This window comes from Helobdella robusta (assembly GCF_000326865.2).
Source record: "Helobdella robusta unplaced genomic scaffold HELROscaffold_52, whole genome shotgun sequence".
NCBI classification, from domain to species: Eukaryota; Metazoa; Annelida; class Clitellata; order Rhynchobdellida; family Glossiphoniidae; genus Helobdella; species Helobdella robusta.
Genome location: NW_008705269.1, coordinates 231,457 through 250,917, shown reverse-complemented (window position 1 = coordinate 250,917; position 19,461 = coordinate 231,457). Strand labels below are relative to the sequence as shown.

General features: G+C 32.3%; 2 protein-coding genes across 2 annotated transcripts in view; both read left to right on the top strand.

The window, feature by feature from the left end:
• HELRODRAFT_86536 (hypothetical protein) overlaps positions 1 to 6,390 on the top strand; it is a gene marked incomplete at both ends in the record, with an annotated part of 69,325 nt that extends 62,935 nt beyond the window's left edge. Inside the window, 6 exons of the mRNA XM_009027932.1 lie at positions 3,729 to 3,872; positions 3,957 to 4,076; positions 4,157 to 4,303; positions 5,431 to 5,553; positions 5,969 to 6,099; positions 6,201 to 6,390. Of these exons, the coding sequence (XP_009026180.1) occupies positions 3,729 to 3,872; positions 3,957 to 4,076; positions 4,157 to 4,303; positions 5,431 to 5,553; positions 5,969 to 6,099; positions 6,201 to 6,390 (855 nt within the window). The remainder of the gene's footprint in view (positions 1 to 3,728; positions 3,873 to 3,956; positions 4,077 to 4,156; positions 4,304 to 5,430; positions 5,554 to 5,968; positions 6,100 to 6,200) is intronic.
• Positions 6,391 to 13,560: 7,170 nt separating this feature from the next.
• HELRODRAFT_179088 (hypothetical protein) lies at positions 13,561 to 18,252 on the top strand (the record flags this gene model as incomplete). The annotated part of the gene is made up of 6 exons (XM_009027950.1): positions 13,561 to 14,068; positions 14,221 to 14,435; positions 14,545 to 14,728; positions 16,708 to 16,798; positions 17,449 to 17,709; positions 17,808 to 18,252. The coding sequence occupies 6 exons, from the start codon at positions 13,561 to 13,563 to the stop codon at positions 18,250 to 18,252; spliced, it is 1,704 nt and encodes a 567-aa protein (XP_009026198.1).
• Between the last annotated feature and the right edge of the window lie 1,209 nt (positions 18,253 to 19,461).

The window sequence follows — 19,461 nt, the reverse complement described above, 5'->3', positions numbered from 1 at the left end:
TACCAAACCATGATCAGAATAGTTTCCACTAGGATAAACCTTTGCTTCACTGAACGTCCTACCTCGGGAAACCGGGTCTCTGGACTCAAAACAAAGATTGATTGATTGATTGACTTCACTGACCGCTATATTGTGTGACGTCACAATCAGATCGAGCGTTCCTCCTAGAATATGCGTTGGTTCATCTATGTGGTTGATCAACTAAAACATTTTAAATATTTCACGTAAATTAACAACGTTTGGATTTTTCGACCTCTCCATGTGAATATTGAAATCTCCCGCTAACAAAATACGAGAACTAATGATTGTAACACATTCTAAGACCGAAATCAGTTCATCAAAAAATGATGCCGTTAATTTTTCAGATCCAGGTCTTTAAATTGCTAGTAGTATATAATCTAATTCATAAATTTTAAGTTTCCCCCCCAACTCGAAAGCAGTAACTAGTGGCAGAATGATCTTTTTATATCTAAAAATTGATCGGAAAAAAATGATTAAATTTCCATGGTGTGGGTCGTGCGATCTTAAACGGTCTACAAACTGATAGCCAGGTGGCATTGATAACCCAATGGAAATATTATCTGCCGAACCATGCCAGCTCTCCGTCACAACAAAAATGTCTAGGCCTTCGTGAATCAAATCATAAATAGAGCTGAATTTTGTTATTATAGATCTGATATTTAAAACTCCCAGGACCACCGATTGCTCCTCATTTCTAATTTTAGCAGGCTCACCTTTACCAGATGCTTCATTAAAACTTTCGTAAATTTTATCATTCTCAACATACTGAAATTTACCTATTACATTTTTATTGTTACACCCTTTTCCACCACACACATCAAGACGTGAGATTTTATATCGACACTTACTATAATAGCGTTTATTATTTGCATATTTAAAACAACTTTCAACGTTTACTCCATCAAAATCAATATCATCAACGCAACCATGAGTGCCATCTCTTTCAATCAAACTTTTTCTTTTAGTTTTTGATCCTTCCGAAACCTCCGAAACTTGACTATTTTCCATCTTCCCGGAGGTCCCCTCACTCTGAATAAAAAATCATCGCTTACAAATTCTTGCTTTTTTGCATCATTGATCAACTTCTTCAGCTCATCTCTCTGATCATTTGATAGGTCGTGACTAAGCCAAACACCTTTTAGGACATCATCCAACGATTTCATTCGTGATACATTATCCATTATTAAGTTTTTCGACTCAACACCATCAAGACTAATCAATAACGGTCTGTAATTTTTCTTGTTTTTTCCCTAGTCTCGTTACTTTAACAACTGCTTTCTCGGCAACTTCGTTTCGAGTCAAGTGATTCAAAATCCTCATAACACGTTCTTTGTCGTCGTCTCCTTCAGCAAGTCTAAAAAGCACCAACTTTTTTTCTCTCTTCTTGATATCTTTCGCATCATTCAACTTTGTTTTCACATTTTTGACTTCAACGTTAATTACATCAATGTTTTTTTTAACCTCTTTGCTTACTATATCGGTCCATGATGTACTGACTCCACCACTGCCCGTACGCATCTCATCAACAGCATGATTAATGTTGCTTAATTTTTCATCATTCAATTTTACTGCACATCTGATATTCCGGAGCTCCGACTCTATGATTTTACTGGCATCAGTCAATCCATCAATTTAAATCATCAATTCCTGTTTACTTCTGTCAACTACCTTCGCAAGCAGATCCGTGTCTATTTCCGCTGATGACTTGGTGTCTGGAGAAACATAATTACACGTATCAAAAAACTAATTGAAATTATTATATTTCTGAAGGAAACAGTACACATCATCAGGTATTAACGTAAGATTTGAAACACAACCGCAACGAAAACAGCTAACGTTCTTCAACGAATCGGACAAGTTTAATTGTTTACAAAAGTTGCTATAAAGTCTGTAAAAAATTAAAAACAAAAAAACACAACATAAACAAACAAACACAACTAGTAGAAAACAATCCTATTTGTACTAACAACTTCAACTTTATAACTACGCTTATTTAAATTAGGTTTTCCATTAAATTAAAGTAAATATCATAAATTAAAATAAAATTAACTATATATAATAATAAATTTGATAAAAGAAATAAATAAATTTGTTTTTTTTAATTTCCTCTGCAACTAAATTTAATTAAACCACCATATGAAAATTCTATATAATCAAGAAAAACACGGAGCAGAAACGAAACCAGCCGAAATATCCGAAGGCCCAAGAATATATACATAATATATATTTTCCAAATTTTTTAAAAATAGGTACATTCCTTGATAAAAAAAATAATGGAGCATTTTTTTCATTTTTTTTTTTACAAAAACCAATATAAACATTACATTAGGTTCAACACGTATACGGACACGCATTTTCATTCAACTATTCAGAGTAACAAATTTAAAACATTTTTGTTGTTTCATTAATATTAATATTTGCAAATTTAATAATATACGTGTCAAATAAGACTTCACAACATTGATTTATTAAAACTTTTAAATACTTTAGATTCATTCGGTTTTAGCGGTTTGAAAATAATTTAACTTATATTGTAAAGTCTAATGACCAATTGAACCACAATTTTTAGACTTATTGTAATCATTCACATTCAATCAACGAAATAAATTTATAGGTGCCTTTTACGCTATGTTCACCAGCGCTCCTTAAATGAATATCACTAATATATGGGTCTTGAGATCCGCTCTGAATTTCGTAAGTGTTGGAAAGGTGTTTAAAAAAGGAAGTAATTCCAGAGAAAAGGGTGTGAAGAAGATGTGAGAACGAGAAAATCATCGTAAACCAGAGGGTTTAGCTTTATTTATATATCTGATATAACTGATATCTGATATATTGGGAAATAAATTAAGACTTGTACATTTATTTGCAAGTTTTAAAAATTATTTTATGTTTTATAGGTAAGAGAACAAGTTATGGAGATATACGTTGCTTGTTGTTGGTTTTCTAGATTCAATTCAATGTCAGCATGTAAAGTGGCTTTGCATGTCAGAAAGAATCGTTATTATACTAACTTTTCTAATCAGCGATTGTCTTGCTGGTGATGCTCCAGCTTAATTGAAGGAGCAACTTTAATTAGTATCCGGAATAGCAAATCGGCTGAGGTATTCTAATAATGGGAATTCTTGCTTTCAAAATTCAATTCGTCTCGTCTTTGAAAAAGAAGATTTTCTGTTTCATTTCCAAAAATCTGAAACTCAATATTTGAAAAAATTCAACAACTCGAGCTGATATGTTTCTAAAAAACGTTTGAAAAATCATTTGTTTTGACATTCTTGAGTGAAGCTAGCGCCTCTGACTTTATTTAGTAGAAGCGCTCCATAAATCTTTGGATAGAGATATGAGAAAAAATAGGGGCACGAGCAGCAGGATTAAAAGCTTTGTTTGAAGGATAGAGTGTAGGATCAAGAAGACCGAAGTAGAGCAAGTTACAATAATTTTGGATAAAACTATTGTAGTAGTGATTGTGTAAAGATTAATAAATAATCGTAAAAGTAACGCATTGACAAATCAAAACAAAATTTGTATCGCTCCCGGGTTACTTACAACAATATATTTATTTTTTCTGTTTTATTTATATTTTATTCCATTTATATTTAAGTTTATTTTTCAATTATTTTTTTTTAGAGTTATATTTTTATTGTTTAATATACAGTTATAGAAAATATTTGTATTTATTATTGTGATCGTTTATTATTATTATTAATAAGGTTGTCGATTTTGTAGAAGATTTAATATCTTTAACCCGAGTAGTATGGCAGAGAACGAAAAGTAAAATGCTACCCACGCCTGCTAAATTTCATTATGTATTTAATTTGAGAGACCTTTCACGTATATGGGAAGGCATTTTAATGGTTAGTGTTTTTTTTATTTAATTATCTGTGAATAAAAAGACGTAAAAATTGTGCTATTTGAGCATTTTTTGCACATCGTTTCAGGTAAAAGCGCCACAATGTACTTCAGAAGCCATTATAGCATCATTGTGGAAGCACGAATGTACAAGAGTTATTGCTGATCGATTTGTTTCTGCTGAAGATCGCAAGTGGTTTGAAAATGAGGTATCGATTTAATATTTTGTTGTGTGAATGTTTAGTTTCGTTGTTCTGACTAATTATACCTTAATGTTTAGATTTACAAGATATCGCAGCCAATTATAATGGATGATCCAATCGTTTTAAGCAGCATGAATGAACCATACTTTGTTGACATTTTAAAAGACGAGCCTGAATTAACTGGAGACGAGCCTGAAGATTTTGAGGCTGGGATGCCAAGAATTTATGAAAAGGTAACGTTATTCTATTTTTAAAAACTGGCTATGCTTATGTCGCCGGGATTATTTTATTTGATGTTAAAGTTGTTTTCTACATTTTTGAGTTTTAAAAAAATTTGATAACTTTATCTCCTTCATAATGAATTTGGGTTCGTGTGAACTTCTCAATAGTTAATTATTATATTCATTTACTCACACCATAAAAATCTTAATTTAAATGTTAAATTAATTAGGGATGAAAATTTAAAATCTTTCTTGTATTTTCTTTTAATCAAAAATATTGACAATCTAGGTTTACTTTTTTGTTCATTATTTTTTTTATAATGTTTTCATGTGGGATATTTGGTATTTTTGAGTTTTTATATTAAATTTCCTGAAGACCTTCTGCGTCTTCAGGTGCTTTGTGTTCTGCTTTTTTATACTCGAAATTTTCCATCAAACATATACAACCTACATCATACATTTTGAATACACTCTGGATCAGTTTTCTATCGAACGAATATAACCAGATAGAGGCAGAAATTGTTACAACATGAAAAAGCAATAGTATAAAATAATAATGAAAAATAAATAACGGTGCGATAATTTTTAAGTCTGAAAAGCATGGAAAATAAAAATGATTTAAAAAAACGAATAAATAAAATAATTAATAATGTGACTAATTATAATAATGTGATCGATAATAAAAAAGAATGTTTAAGGTGTTATAATGTTTAAGCATAAACAAGCAAGTATGGTGAATAAAATAATGATTTGAAAAAAGAAATAGTAGTGCTAATTTATTAGTAGATTAGTTAATGACATAGTAAAACGAATAAATAGAAAAAATAATTAATAGATTAGTTAATGAGTTTGTTAGATTAGTTAAGTTAGGTGTTCGTTAAAGAAAAAGAAAAGACAAAATTGAACAAATGACAATAGTTTATTGAGTGTTAGTAAATTTAAACTAAACATCAAATGTAGTCATTATAAAACAAATGAATAGACACAAAAGCAGCCATCTTTAAATTTAAAAAAAAATTAGAAATGAACATAGGCTTATTTTGACAACGAAGTGTTTTATAAATTTACTACTTTATAACCTTTATGTAGGTTTTTTTGGTGATTATTATAAAATTATAAATTTGTTTTAATTTTTGTAGATCCCGTCAATGGATGTTTTGCAAAACAGATTATCTACTTTTATGAAGCAATACATAGAAAATATTCGTGGAACTACCTTGAACATGGTTTTGTTTAAGGATGCTATGACACACATCGTTAAGGTGCAATTAATTTAGCATGTATTTTTATTGGCAAAAGCTTATCGCAATTGGAAAAAAAATTTAAACCTGATGTAAAATGATGTTAGATTAGAGATTATGTGATTTAATTGAAAAAATATTCATTGGGTTAAATTTTTACTTATAAACTATATGCGAATAAAAAAAATTTTTAAAATAAGAATTGCATAACTTTCCAAGATGATTTTATTTGGCAAAATGTTTAATGAGAATAAAATGCATTTTTCACAAAATTAATTAAAACGTACTTTTTGTAAATTCATTTTTCAAAAAATAAATTGAAACGTATTTTTTAAATCCTAGAGCTAAATCATATTTTTCATCGATAAATTTTATTTATAAATATTCTTACGTCTACTTGTACTACTTGTAACATTACGTAAAAAAACCAACAAAGGTTTTAAGAATTATTCGTACACCTGGTGGAAATGCACTTCTTGTTGGTGTGGGTGGTTCCGGAAAACAATCCACAGCAAAATTAGCATCGTTTATTTACGGATATAAAGTTTTTCAAATAACTTTGAATCGGTATTTTTTATTGTATTGTTTACAATAATAACAAATAATAAGATGAACAAAACCACGAGAGCATTAGATAGTAAACTTAATTAGTTTTTATAATTTCACAGAACATACAACACTTCAAATTTGTTAGAAGATCTTAAAAATTTGATGAAGTCAACGGGTGGCTCGGGCCAAGGATTCACATTTGTTTTCACAGATAATGAAATCAAAGAAGAATCATTTCTCGATTATATTAACAATTTACTCAGTACTGGTGAAATATCTGGACTTTTTCCTAGAGTAAGTTTTGTTTAGTCTTTAGCTCCTAGTTGATTGTAGCATAATTACTCATTTATTTAATGTGCAATCAATCAATCAATCTTTGTTTTGAGTCCAGAGACCCAGTTCCCCGAGGTAGGACGTTGTTTTCTTTGCCATCAAGATTTTGCGCCAAAGTAGACGATCAGTTGTATCCATTTCATTTAAATTTAGAGTTTTCATGTCTTGCTCGATTGTTTGCGACCAGGACTTCTTTGGACGGCCTTTGGGACGTGAGCCAGGTATTTTAACATCTGCAAGAAATGTTATGGCACTGTTTCCACTTCGTTTGACATGACCAAACCACCGCAGACAGTGTTGCCGGTATTCGTCCTTTATATCATCTAAACCAGCACGACACAGGATTTCGGTAGATTTGATGTGGTCCTTCAGACTAATTTGTTGCATCCATCGGAGCATTTTCATGTCGGTTCGTTGAAGTTGTTGTTTCAGTTTAGTTGTCATTGGCCATGTTTCTGCACCATATGACAACACCGGACGTATCACAGATTTATAAAGTCTTGATCGTAGTGGTAGTGGGATGTCACGCCGCATCAATATAGAAGCTAGGAAATGCCATTTATTCCAGGCTGCACGTATGCGTGCTCGAATGGCAGCTTCAGCTGTTCCAGTACAATCCAGAACACTTCTTAGATATTGAAACGATGTGACTTTCTCTACCTTAATGGCTTCAAAAGCAGTGCTATTTCGAATTTGTTGTTGTGGATTGATGCAAGCAAGACAAACAAAATTGGACACTTTAGATAAAGTACCAATTATTTTTGAACGTTTTTGACACCACTGGTTACACTGCTGACACTTGATTGAATTAATACCTACACCAGCTTTACAAACTGAACAGGGCTATCGTCCAGTAGCTGTGGATTGGATGGGTTCACCAGTGTTTATTGCTTTGGTTTTGCTGATGTTGACTTTGAATCCATGATCGGCCAGTCTGGTGTTCCAATCTTCAAACATCTGTGTTGCATTCTGCTCAGACGTGGCTGTTAAAACGATATCATCAGCATATACTAGATTTCAAATGTCACCAGTGCGTATCGGTTTTGTGATTTCTTTCATCACAGTTATAAATAACAGTGGACTGAGAATCGAGCCTTGGTGAACTCCAACGCCGATGACAAATGCATCTGTGTTTCCAACTGTTGTGCTGACAAGTGTCTTAGTATTCGTATACATTTCCATCACAAGACGAACAAGATATTCCGGAATGAGTTGTCGACGTAGACTCCACCTGATTGCTTCACGGGGAACTCGATCAAATGCTTTTTCAAGGTCTACAAAAATGTGTGATAGTTGTTGATGCTTTGCGATGTACTTCTCTTGCAGTTGCCGAAGGATGTGAATTGCATCAATTGTTGATTTCCCCGCTAGAAAACCAAATTGATAATTTCCGATTGTGATGCACGACGTTAATCTTCTCTCAATGATTTTCTCGACAATTTATTGTACAGGCATATTTATATTGCACTTTTATAAATAAATTATTTTATTATATATATATATATATATATATATATATATATATATATATATATATATATATATATATATATATATATATAATGACAACAAAGTTCAACAAAGTAATGACATCAACAAAGATGAATAATACGCACTGAAGCTGATTTATGAAAAATCGAAATAAATCCTTATCTGCATGATGAATTCGGATAACATCAGTTTCATTAAATTTTCATGATGAACTTTTAGGTCGTAAACAATGTTGCAAAAAGTTGAGAGGTAATTTTAAAAGCAAGATTTTCACGAAGGACATGAAAGATTGGTGCTGCTGCATCTTTAAAAAATAACAATAACTATCATCCAAAAAGCTGACAAAACCCCAATGTATGTCATAATGGATAAAGATGATTATAATGATAAGTTTAATGGCATTCTTGGTGATACTGACTACGTTTTTCATGAATATTTTTTTGTTTTTTAATATTCGTTTACTCGTTTTGCTTTAATTCCTAATTTTCAAATGATTTACAATTTTCAGTTGAATCTCAATCTTCATTTGACTCACGATTTGCATTTAATTCACAATTTTCAATTGATTTACAATTTGGCATTTAATTTATAATTTCCGATTGATCCACAATTTTAATTTGATTAACAATTCGCATTTAATTTACAATTTTAATTTGATTAACAATTTGCATTTAATTCCCAATTTGCATTTGATTCACATTCTACGTTTGATTCACAATTTTCAATTAATTCATAATTCTAATTTGATTCACAATTTACATTCAATTTACTATTTTTAAATGTTAAAGATTAAAAGTCTACTACAGCTTTCTAAAGTTCTGAGGAATCACCATTTTGATATTCAACATTGAAAAATCTTGAGTTTTACGGTAGAACTAAAAATTTTTCTAAAACGGATTTTGGATTCGAGCCGCTTTTTGTAACAGATTTAAATGTATTCATATTTATGTATGTACGCATGTATGTTCACATGTGAATATATATAACATATTGATCACCAAGTGATGGCCATGTTGTGTATATACATGGATCTCTAGACATCTGGATGAAAATTCGTCTTGTGTTCGTGTGAGCGCTGTGCAGAAATACATATTTGTATATACGCAATTACGCATGTATGCACGCGTTTACACATTGTACATTTATTTGTTCACATGTGAATATGTATGTAAATGATAATATTGATCAACAAGCAATGACCGTGTTTTGTGTATTCATGGATCTCTGGACATTTGGGTGAAAATCTTGTGTTCGTGTGAGCGCTAACCAAAAATGCAACCGTGTAACTTATCTATGCTTTTGTTTATATTCAGATGCACTACTTGTTCGATCTCACTTACCATTTAATTTACCATTGAATTGTTTGTGTAATATTAAAGTTTTTAATATTTAAGTTTTTATATTAATTAAATTACTGTTAACATGGTAAATATTTTTTGCCAACAGATTTTGTTGATGAATTCAATGAGTCTTATGAAAAACATTTAGTAAAATTAATATCTACAGGTCATTCTGACGTCAAGAAACAATAAAGATTGTTAAAAGTAGATGCAGTTCCATTAAAATTCGAAAACATACCAACATATCTCTTAACAACACCAATAACATCATGATTTCAAACAAAATTCTCAGCTGCAAACCTAAGGGACTGCTTAGTTGATTATTGAAGGAAAGCACACTTTTTTCAGGTTTAGACTATAACCTGGTAGACAATTCCTTTTTAATTTATAAATTGGAGGTAAAAAATAATTGTTCTAAAGTTGTTTCATCAATGTTGATTAGTGATGAGCTTGAATTTTTGTATGTCACAATGGGATTGAACTCCCAAGAAGTTTTTTTGAAATTTCTTAACAAGAATGAGTCAATTGATTATTCTCGTTGCTCGTATAAATTTATATTCAATTGATGCATCAGAAATAAAGTGGAATGAAGAAAGAGATTATTTTAAATCAATTTAAAAATTATATAGAACGTTTAGATGACAGTATAGATTGTTATCGAGTAAGGTTTTTAATCGGCAATTGAAGTTGATAGGTTGGGTTAGGGTTTAAAGAGTTTACAAACCTGAAATCATTGTTAGGGCATATCAGCAGGTTTAACGGCATACTCAAATTTATTAAATTTATAAACTATGTGTCTACCACCCATAACAAAACCAAGGACAATTGCAAGAAAATTTAAAACTGACACAGGTGTTGACAATGCTTCAGTATCAGAACTTGTATGGCGCCTCTCTCGAAAGACCTCAGAAGCGCTTTCTTTGGTGTACAGTGTTGAAATAATGATGTTTCAATGTTTTTTTTGAATAGCCGTCGATCGGTGATGGAACCACCCCTCAACTGTACAGGAAGATAACTACGTCCATGTATTTTTGATACCGATATTAGTTGTTCATTCATGTAAATCGGTGCATTTCCAGTCAGACAGTCCATTACCAGGAGTGCCACATTAAATTTAATAAGTTGACTCCATAAATTATCGAGTTGGAGAAGTCAATTTGAATACAGACAAAACTATGTACAAGTGTTTTAGTTGACTCCATAGTGAGGAAGCGTCTGATGGTTCTGACTCTATGCAGTTGATAGAAACATTTCCCACAGATATTTTTGACATGCTCTTCCAATGATAAACGTGAATCCAGTAAAACACCGAGATTGTTCACCGACAATGTAAAATCATTCATCAATTTCAATCTTTGTGGGGTACCAAGCCAGATGTGTTGAGTTTTTCACATTCAGTCCCAACTTTATACTTGGATAAATAAAAACAGCCTCAATAGCTGCGGAAAACTTGCATCTTTTTTACAAAAAGGATAGAAAATTTTAATGGTAACATGATTGGGTTAACATCTGATGGAGAAGTGAACAGCACTATACTCTACTTTATAGTTAAGTCATTGTTCCACAAAAACGACCAGCACGATACTCTGCTTCGTAATTAAATCATTGTGCTAACCCTACATGAATAAGTCATTGTGCTACAAACAATTTAACATCAATTCCACTACATGAATGATAGAGTGAGGTTATGATGATGCTGACAAAACTTAATGTTAATGTTGTCTACATATTTGTAGATAATGCACCTGTTAACAGAAAGTTTTTCAGCATATAAATATGAAAAATCATATAAAAGTTTTTCAAACAAATCAGCCTATTCAATAAGTCATATTATAATTCCTCAAACAAATCAGCCTATTATCTATACATTTTCAACTCGTTAAAAAACACTAAAAACATTTTCCAAGGCTCAAAATCAAAAAACTTGTTTGTCAAATGCTGAAAAGTATGTTGGAAACAACAAAATTTAATATTAGTGGATTATTTAATTTGTGCCTGAAACCATGATGTTAAAAAAAGTTAGTAAGTCGTTTTTTTAACTGCCCGTCACTACAGAAATTAATGAAAATTCCAGTGAAAGCAAGTCATAAAAAGCGAAAGCTGAATAAATTCACAGGACAGTATTAACTTTTTTGTAAATCATTTAAAATGTTTATGTTTTTATTTGACTTTTAATCATTTCGTTTTACTTTAAGTCATTAAAAAATTTTGATATTTTGATATTTTTTTGATTATTTTTTTATGTCATTACATGCATGATATATTCAAAACTTGTTAATAAATTGAAATTTCTTTTATTTTCAATGGTGTTGACTTTATATTTCATAAAAATAATAACAAAGTTATACAATGGCCTCATTTCTGTAAAGACCAATTTTTAGTTTTTCATCCGGTTAGAAATAAGTCCAGAGATCCACGGTATATGTAAAATGATTTAAAGCGTGAAAAATTACAATTGTATTGCTTGAAATATTGTATCGATTGATGTCACTATCTTGATTATCTTTTTTATTTTAAAATTACCATACACTTTCATTAAGAAATTTTTTTTTCAAAACGTGTTAACATATGTGGTGCTTGTATAATTGCACATGTTTTCATTATATATGTTTCTTTTAATGTATGTGTGTTTGTATATAAGAGCAATTATAGAAATCGATAAAGAGGTGTAAGTTCGATTTATAATAATTTTAAGATAATTTATTGAGTTATTTATTGATAAGAATGTATTATAAAAAAATCTATGCTGGTTTGAGTTTAGTGTTGGCATAGCCCATTGTGTATTTGTTACATTTCTATAAGTAATTTGTGACAATTCACAAATTACTTATAGTGTATTTGTGTATTTGTTACATTTCTATAAGTAATTTGTGACAATTCACAAATTACTTATAGAAATGTAACAAATACACAAATCCGCCTCCGGCTAAATCTGTCTTTTTAAATCAGGTAAACGACTCCGGTCGATTTGAGTAAATCAAATCTACTCCCAACGTTCTATAAAAATTATTGCATTCAACATAACTACTATTTTTTGTTGAAAACGCAAATTCTGATGAACATTATGAAAAAATTACTCTTTAAAAAGTCGTGAAATTAATTTTTTCAAGATTTTTTAAAGAGTAACTTAACAAGATTATTTGGCCAAAACAAAATTATTTGGCCGAAACTGGCCGAAATCAAACCTTCTGTCGGTTTCTAGTGCTAATTGACGCATCACACACAATGCCTATAATAAGTTGGGATCCTTTTGTCATATTTGAACGTAGTCACTTGGGTTACAAATCCAGGTGACCTTTAGCACTAGGCTATCACACCGGCCTCACAATTGTTTGTTGGTTCACTATCTTTATTTGATTCAAAATCTTCATTTGACTTACAATATTGTTTCGATTACAATTGGCATGTGCTTTTCAATTTTCATTTGTTTCACAATATCAGGATGAGATGGATGAAATTTTACAAAGCCTTATACCTATTATGAAAAAAGAAATGCCTAAACATCCGCCAACAAATGAAAACTTAAATGACTATTTCTTTTCAAGAATCAGAAAAAATTTGCATATAATTCTTTGTTTTTCACCGGTTAGTGTTATTTTTTATTTTTTCTAAACTTCTTTTTATATACGGTTTGTTTATGTACGTTTTACAATATAATCTATAGTTTTTCAAATTACTTTTTTCAATTATTGTCATTTGCAACGTTGACCTAAAACGGGGACAAATCTTTGTTACTATTATTACAATTTGTTATTGTTGCCATTATTATTATTATTATTATTATTATTAAATACATTTGAAATATCTACTTTAGGTTTCTTTAAAACATTTAATCTTTCGCTAATAAATATTATTTGGACTGATTATTTTTGCAATAACCTTATAATCTCTGCTATATCATCGTCATACGCTATCTATTGCGGCAGAAATGTGAAATGAATCAATTTTAAAACTAATTAATTCTGGTCGTACTCTGTTGATTCGAATGATGAGCTTCTCAGATTAATACTCTATTTATTGCATTTGACATTTTACTTTATTTCATTATTTTATTTTATTTCTACTGCCATTTTCATTGTTTTTATTGCTGAATAAAAGATTGTTCTCATTATTTTCATTATTATTTATTATTATTAATATTAATATTATTATTAATAATATTATTATTATTATGGGATTATTATTATTATGGGATTGTAAAATACGAGAGTTGGCTGCAAACGTTCAACTCACTGTTTTTACTCATAATATTGATTTTATTTTTATTAAATTAGTTTTAAAGTTGATACTGCTGATTGGAAAAATTGCGAGGAACATGGCAGTGTTTTTAAAATTAAGTTTTAACAACGTTTTATATATTATTTTAATTAATTCAATTAACGTTGCATATTCAACAAAATGTCCTTATTGCGATAAAACATTCGCCAACGTTAAGAAACACACCTGGAGGTGTACAAGTAACACTGCAAGCTTAAACAATAACGCTGCACGCTCAAATGCAAAATCTAATGTAAGTATTTCTCCAAGCATCTACAGAAAAAATTCAGTGGACACCGCTTCAATAAACTTAGAGAACAATTTAATATTTTGTTGCTGTGGAAAGGGCTGCAAATGCCGTACGGATTTAATTATGCATCAACGCTCATGCAAAATGCATAAAACAATTCAACTTTCAGACAACCCAACAGACAACGTCAATAGCACAACACCAGCTCCAGATCAACAAACATTCCTCTCTGAAAGCCGTGAAGTACCAACATCTCCAGCGTCGCCAACGCCAGATAAAATAGAATCAACTCTTCCAGGCATCAAATTATCCAATCGTCAGCTCAATGGCTCGAAGCCAAGGCCTTTTTCCAGCTTCATCAACAATCTCTCCCAAACTACGACAACTTTGACGAGTTCACTCATGCCTTCCAACAAATGATCTACAAATATTTCGCTAAAAACTACGGGACCATTAAAACTCAAACAGTCAACAACTCTCACTCCAACAGTTCAATAAAACAACTGAAAAAAAGAACTGAAAAACAATTTAAGCTATTGGGTCAAAACAACCAGCGCTTTGACAATATAATTAGCAAAGCAAGTAAAGCGATAAGATCAAGAATAGCATCAAAAAAACATCAAAAGATGCACTCCAAACGAATGACATCAAAACTCAGCTCAAAAAACGATTTTGGCCTACATGTAAAAAAATATTCAACCAAACAACAAATCTGAAGCCACTTTTTAACGTCATCGAATGCAATAAATATTTTCATTCAATTCTCAACAATCCGCACCAAAAAAACATCAGCCACCCAACTGGGTTCCAAAATTACAACAACCTTCATCACCCTGCAACACCAGCCCTCCTTCTTATCACGAAATCTCGACAATAATTCGCAAATACAAGTCAAAATCTTCTCTATGTCCGTTTGACCAAATTTCTCTAATCTCATTCAAGAAATGCTCAATACACAATCTTCCACAAACCGCTGGTTAAATGCTGGACATCCTGCAGAATCCCAACTTGTTAGAGAAAGGGCTTCACAATTCCCATCTACAAAAAGGGCGACGCTCATGATCCATAAATTTCAGACCCATAACTTTGCAACCAACACTATAAAAAATATTTTCATCTTTCATCAACAACAAAATTTATAACTTTTTGGAAAAAAACGCATTTATCAACACAAACTTTCAGAGGGGGTTCTACCCTAAAGTTGATGGACTGACAGAGCACAATCAACTTCTTACTCACCTTCTCAACGATGCGAGAAAACACCAAAGAACAATAATTGTTTCCCTACTAGACCTTCGAAACGCATTCGGTAAAGTCAGTCCCAGTCTCATCTTATCAACTCTGGACTATCATCATATTCCCTCACATAGCAGCCTAATTAAAGACATATACACTAAATATTCAATAACTGTATCCGGAGCCGACCAACTAACATCCCCCATTCCAGTCAATCGAGGAGTGCTCCATGGAAATTCCGTGTTGTCACTGCTCTTTAACCTCTGTTTCAATCCCCTAATGAAAGTTGTTGAAAAAGCTAAATTCCAACAATGTGGATACATTTGGGGTTTCACAGCTAATTTGAAAACAAGAGCATGTTTGCAATTTGCAGAGGATACGGCGATTGTTGCTAACAGCACAGAAAGTGCACAAAAATTAATTAACTTAAATCAGGCATGGTGCACAGCGACTGGAATGACTTTGAAGATCGACAAGTGTTCCTCATTCGGGATGAGAAAACGAAACGGTGTTTACGAACAGTTCTCTCCGGTGCTGTCCATTAATGACAAACATATCCCTCAAGTTATCATTGGAGGCCACTTCGTATATCTTGGTAAATTGTACAATTACGAAGGAAACAACACAGAGGCCAAAAGCCAAATGAACAAACTGAAAACAATACTAGTAACTGTCACTAAATTAAAAACAACAGTACAACTAAAATTGAAAATATTAAGATACTACTTTCCATCACAGTTTGCATTTGAGTTTCGCGCCTACAACGTTTCGCTAACCTGGATTGAAACGTACCTGGATCAACTGGTTACCGATACGGTTAGAGCATGGTTGTCATCGCCAATTAGCAGCTGCCTATCAGAAAACTTGTCGCTCCCCAGTAAATCAGAAGGTCTAAACGTTAGATCACTCAAAAACTTTGCCGAATCGTTAAGATCGAAACTCCGAAACTATCTGAAGTCAAACGGCAATGATGAACTAAAGTGTTTATGGAGTGAGTCGTAAACAGCTACACAAAGATTGACAACTTGCTACCGGACACAAAGGATATCAAACCGACGTTCAAAGCGCTAATGACTCAACAAGAAAATGCAGAACTAAAACATTTGCTGTCGCTCTGCTGCCAAGGGACGCTTCTGAAATCGATTAAAGACCACATTTTCACGACTAGAATTGCTTACTGGTTAAAGTTCACTAAAAGTCTACCAGAGACCCTGTTCAAATTCGTCAGAAAAAGTCTCATCCAACAGCTCCCCACGAATGCTAATCTGTTTAGATGGGGGAAATCGTCAACTGCCCTTTGTCTGCTCTGCAATGCAAGGCAAACCAACAAGCATGTTCTGTCCAACTGCAACTCGATGGTGGCACTGAATAGATACACTACACGCCACGACAACATTTTGAACAGAATCGTAGAAAAACTAAAGTCGTGTGCGGGACCAGAGTTTTCAATATTTGCTGACACGAACTGCAAAGATATCAGCTCATTGTCGTATCTCTTCAAGACATTACGTCCTGACATCGCATTGCTCCGGGGCAACACAATAGAAATATGAAACTAACGGTCTGCCACAAATTGAACTTTCTTAACTCCAAACAATATAAAATATCTAAATATTCTAATTTGCATAATAATTTACTTGACAATTTTAAACATTTAAAATGAACACTTATGAACACTAATTAAAATATTAATGAACACTTTCGAAATTTCGCCGCTAGGCTTTTTTAAATATTTCAATTTGACATTAATCGACTTAACTTGGTCTGACCAATTTAACAATAGTCTCATGTACTCTGCAATATCGTCATCGTATGCCATTTATTGTGACAGAAATACTAATTGAATGCATCATTTAGAACTAATTCTTTCTTGTTGTATGCATTCTTCTTTAGGATGTCGAGCTTCGTAGAATATTTTAATTCTTAATTTTAAAACAATTTTACTTTTATTAAGTTCATTAACAATTCTTTTTAACGTGTGATTTATGATGAAAATAAATTGATGTTCCCATTATTATTATGCTATTGTACAAATATCTCTTTCCAGTTTTGTTCAACTTACTGATTTTTATTAAGTATTTTCGGCATTATTTCAAATTATTCAACTTTAATTGAGTTAGTTGGATTGTAAAAATCGCGGGAATTATGGCGGCACCAACAATCATTTGCAAAACAGCAACAACAGCGCCAACAGCTGCATAAATGTCTATGACAACAGCAACGACACGACCTGTAGCAATTATAGCAGCAACAACTCAGGCAATATCAGCAACAAAATCAACAACCACTAGACCAACAACGTCATCAGCGGCAACTACAACAACAATAGAAGCAACAAAATTAACGTCATCATCAACAACTTCGGCAGCAATATCAACAACATCATCGGCAACAACTATCTGAACAACTATAATATTAGCAACAACACTAAAAATCACAAGAAAACATTGTCAACAACAGCCTCATCAACAATTTCAACAGCAGTGATTCCAACAATAACATCAGTGTCAAATGCGGCAACAACAACATCTTCACCGGCATCGACAACAACAATATTAAAAACAACAATCATATCTACTATAGCATCGACAGTAGTAACAGTGACAAGAAAAAATCCAACAAAAGCGTCGAAAACAACAACGTCAACTACAATTCCATCAATAACATCAACGTCAATTACAACATCTGCAACAACATCAACGTCACACAGCTTCTTAAACTGTAACATCAAACCACCAACATTGTCGCAAGCCCTGCAACCGTTCTTTCAATTGAGTTATCGTCAACCATCTAAATCGCCTTCATCGCCACAACTCTAGCAATAATCAAATCGCTTGCTACTGCGGTAAATTTTGCAAAGGCTGGAAAAGCCTCAAAATGCATCCTCGATCATGCAAGGTCCACAAAACTTTACAATTATCGAATGTTACGAACGCAAGAGCAACAACCAATGTCGGCATCTCTAATAAATATCGAACTAATCGAGAAGCCTCTCCCAGGAGTCAAATTTTCAAGAAGCCCTGCGCAGTGGCCAATGCTTACTTTCAACTAAACTGTAAGTCGCTTCCAGCTTACGAAAATCTCAACAAGTTCAACTTAGCATTTCAATTAATAATCTACAACTACTTCGCTTCCAACTTTGGTACTGTCAATTCAAGAACATGTTCAAACGTCAACAGCAATAAAGATAGAAAATTTGAAAAAGAAATAAAACAACTTGAAAACTCTAGATCACAACAATCATCAATTTGTTGTTCAAATTAGCTCGGTTGCCAAAAAATTCAAATAAAAACAGCAAAATTTGCCGTTGGTTAAAAACAGAATTGCACTAATCAACTCAAACGTCGTTTTGATAGACCTGTAAAAAATTATTCACTCATTCAAACAAATCAGTGGACTCAAGCTGTTTGGATGAGTGAATGTCGGTTTGATGTTGACAACTGCAAAAACTACTTTCCATCCATTATAAACGACGACAATCTCATTAATCTCCAATTTCCACATCGGATTCCCAAAATTTCAAAGCCGACACCTTGCAACTTTAACCCTATTTTATATAACAATCATCCGCGGATGCAAAGCTAAATCATTTCCCTGTCCTTTAAATCAAACATCTATAATTCTTTTCAAAAAAATGCCCTATCCTTCGCACGATTCTTCACCAATTAATATCGAAATGTTGGTTATCTTTGTAAATTTCATCATGTTGGAAAAAAGGGTTTACCATTTTAATCCATAAAAAAAGAGTTGCCAACAATCTAGCAAGTTTTTGTCCGATCACCTTGCAACCCACACTATATAAAATATTATCAACAATAGAATTTTTAATTTTTTTGAAATCAACTTATTTATAAACAAAAAAACTTGTACCCCAAAGATGACGGCTTAACCGATCCTTCCCAACTCCTGACTCACATGCTCAAGTGTTCAAAGAGACATCAGCGCACAATTATTGACAGTCCGCAACGCATTCGGCGAAGTCAGCCACAAGGTCATCTTCTCCACATTACCACCACATTTTATCGCAAATGAGTAATTTAATTTATTTTATATATTCGATATACAGTATCTGTTTCAGGAAGCGGCTACGTTACTCCTTCGATACCAGCTAGACGAGGTGGTCCAGTCTCTCAATTAATTCTTTATCTATGCGTCAATCCGTTGATGAAATTAATTTAAAAGTCAGAATATCAACAAGGCGGATAATACAATCATCTCAAACAGCACAGACGGTGCTCAAAAATTAATTCAATTGAACCAAGCCTAGTGTAAGGCTACCGGCCTAAATATGACAATTGACAAGTACTGCTCATTCGTAATGAGAAAGAAAAATGGCGTGTTGAAACGAACGATCATTTTGAATACCTTGGCAGGATTTATGATTATTATTATTATAAAAGCAAAAGAGTTGATGATTAAAAAGCTCAAAAACATGCTATCAGTCATAAACGTGTTGGATATTCCGCTGAGGTG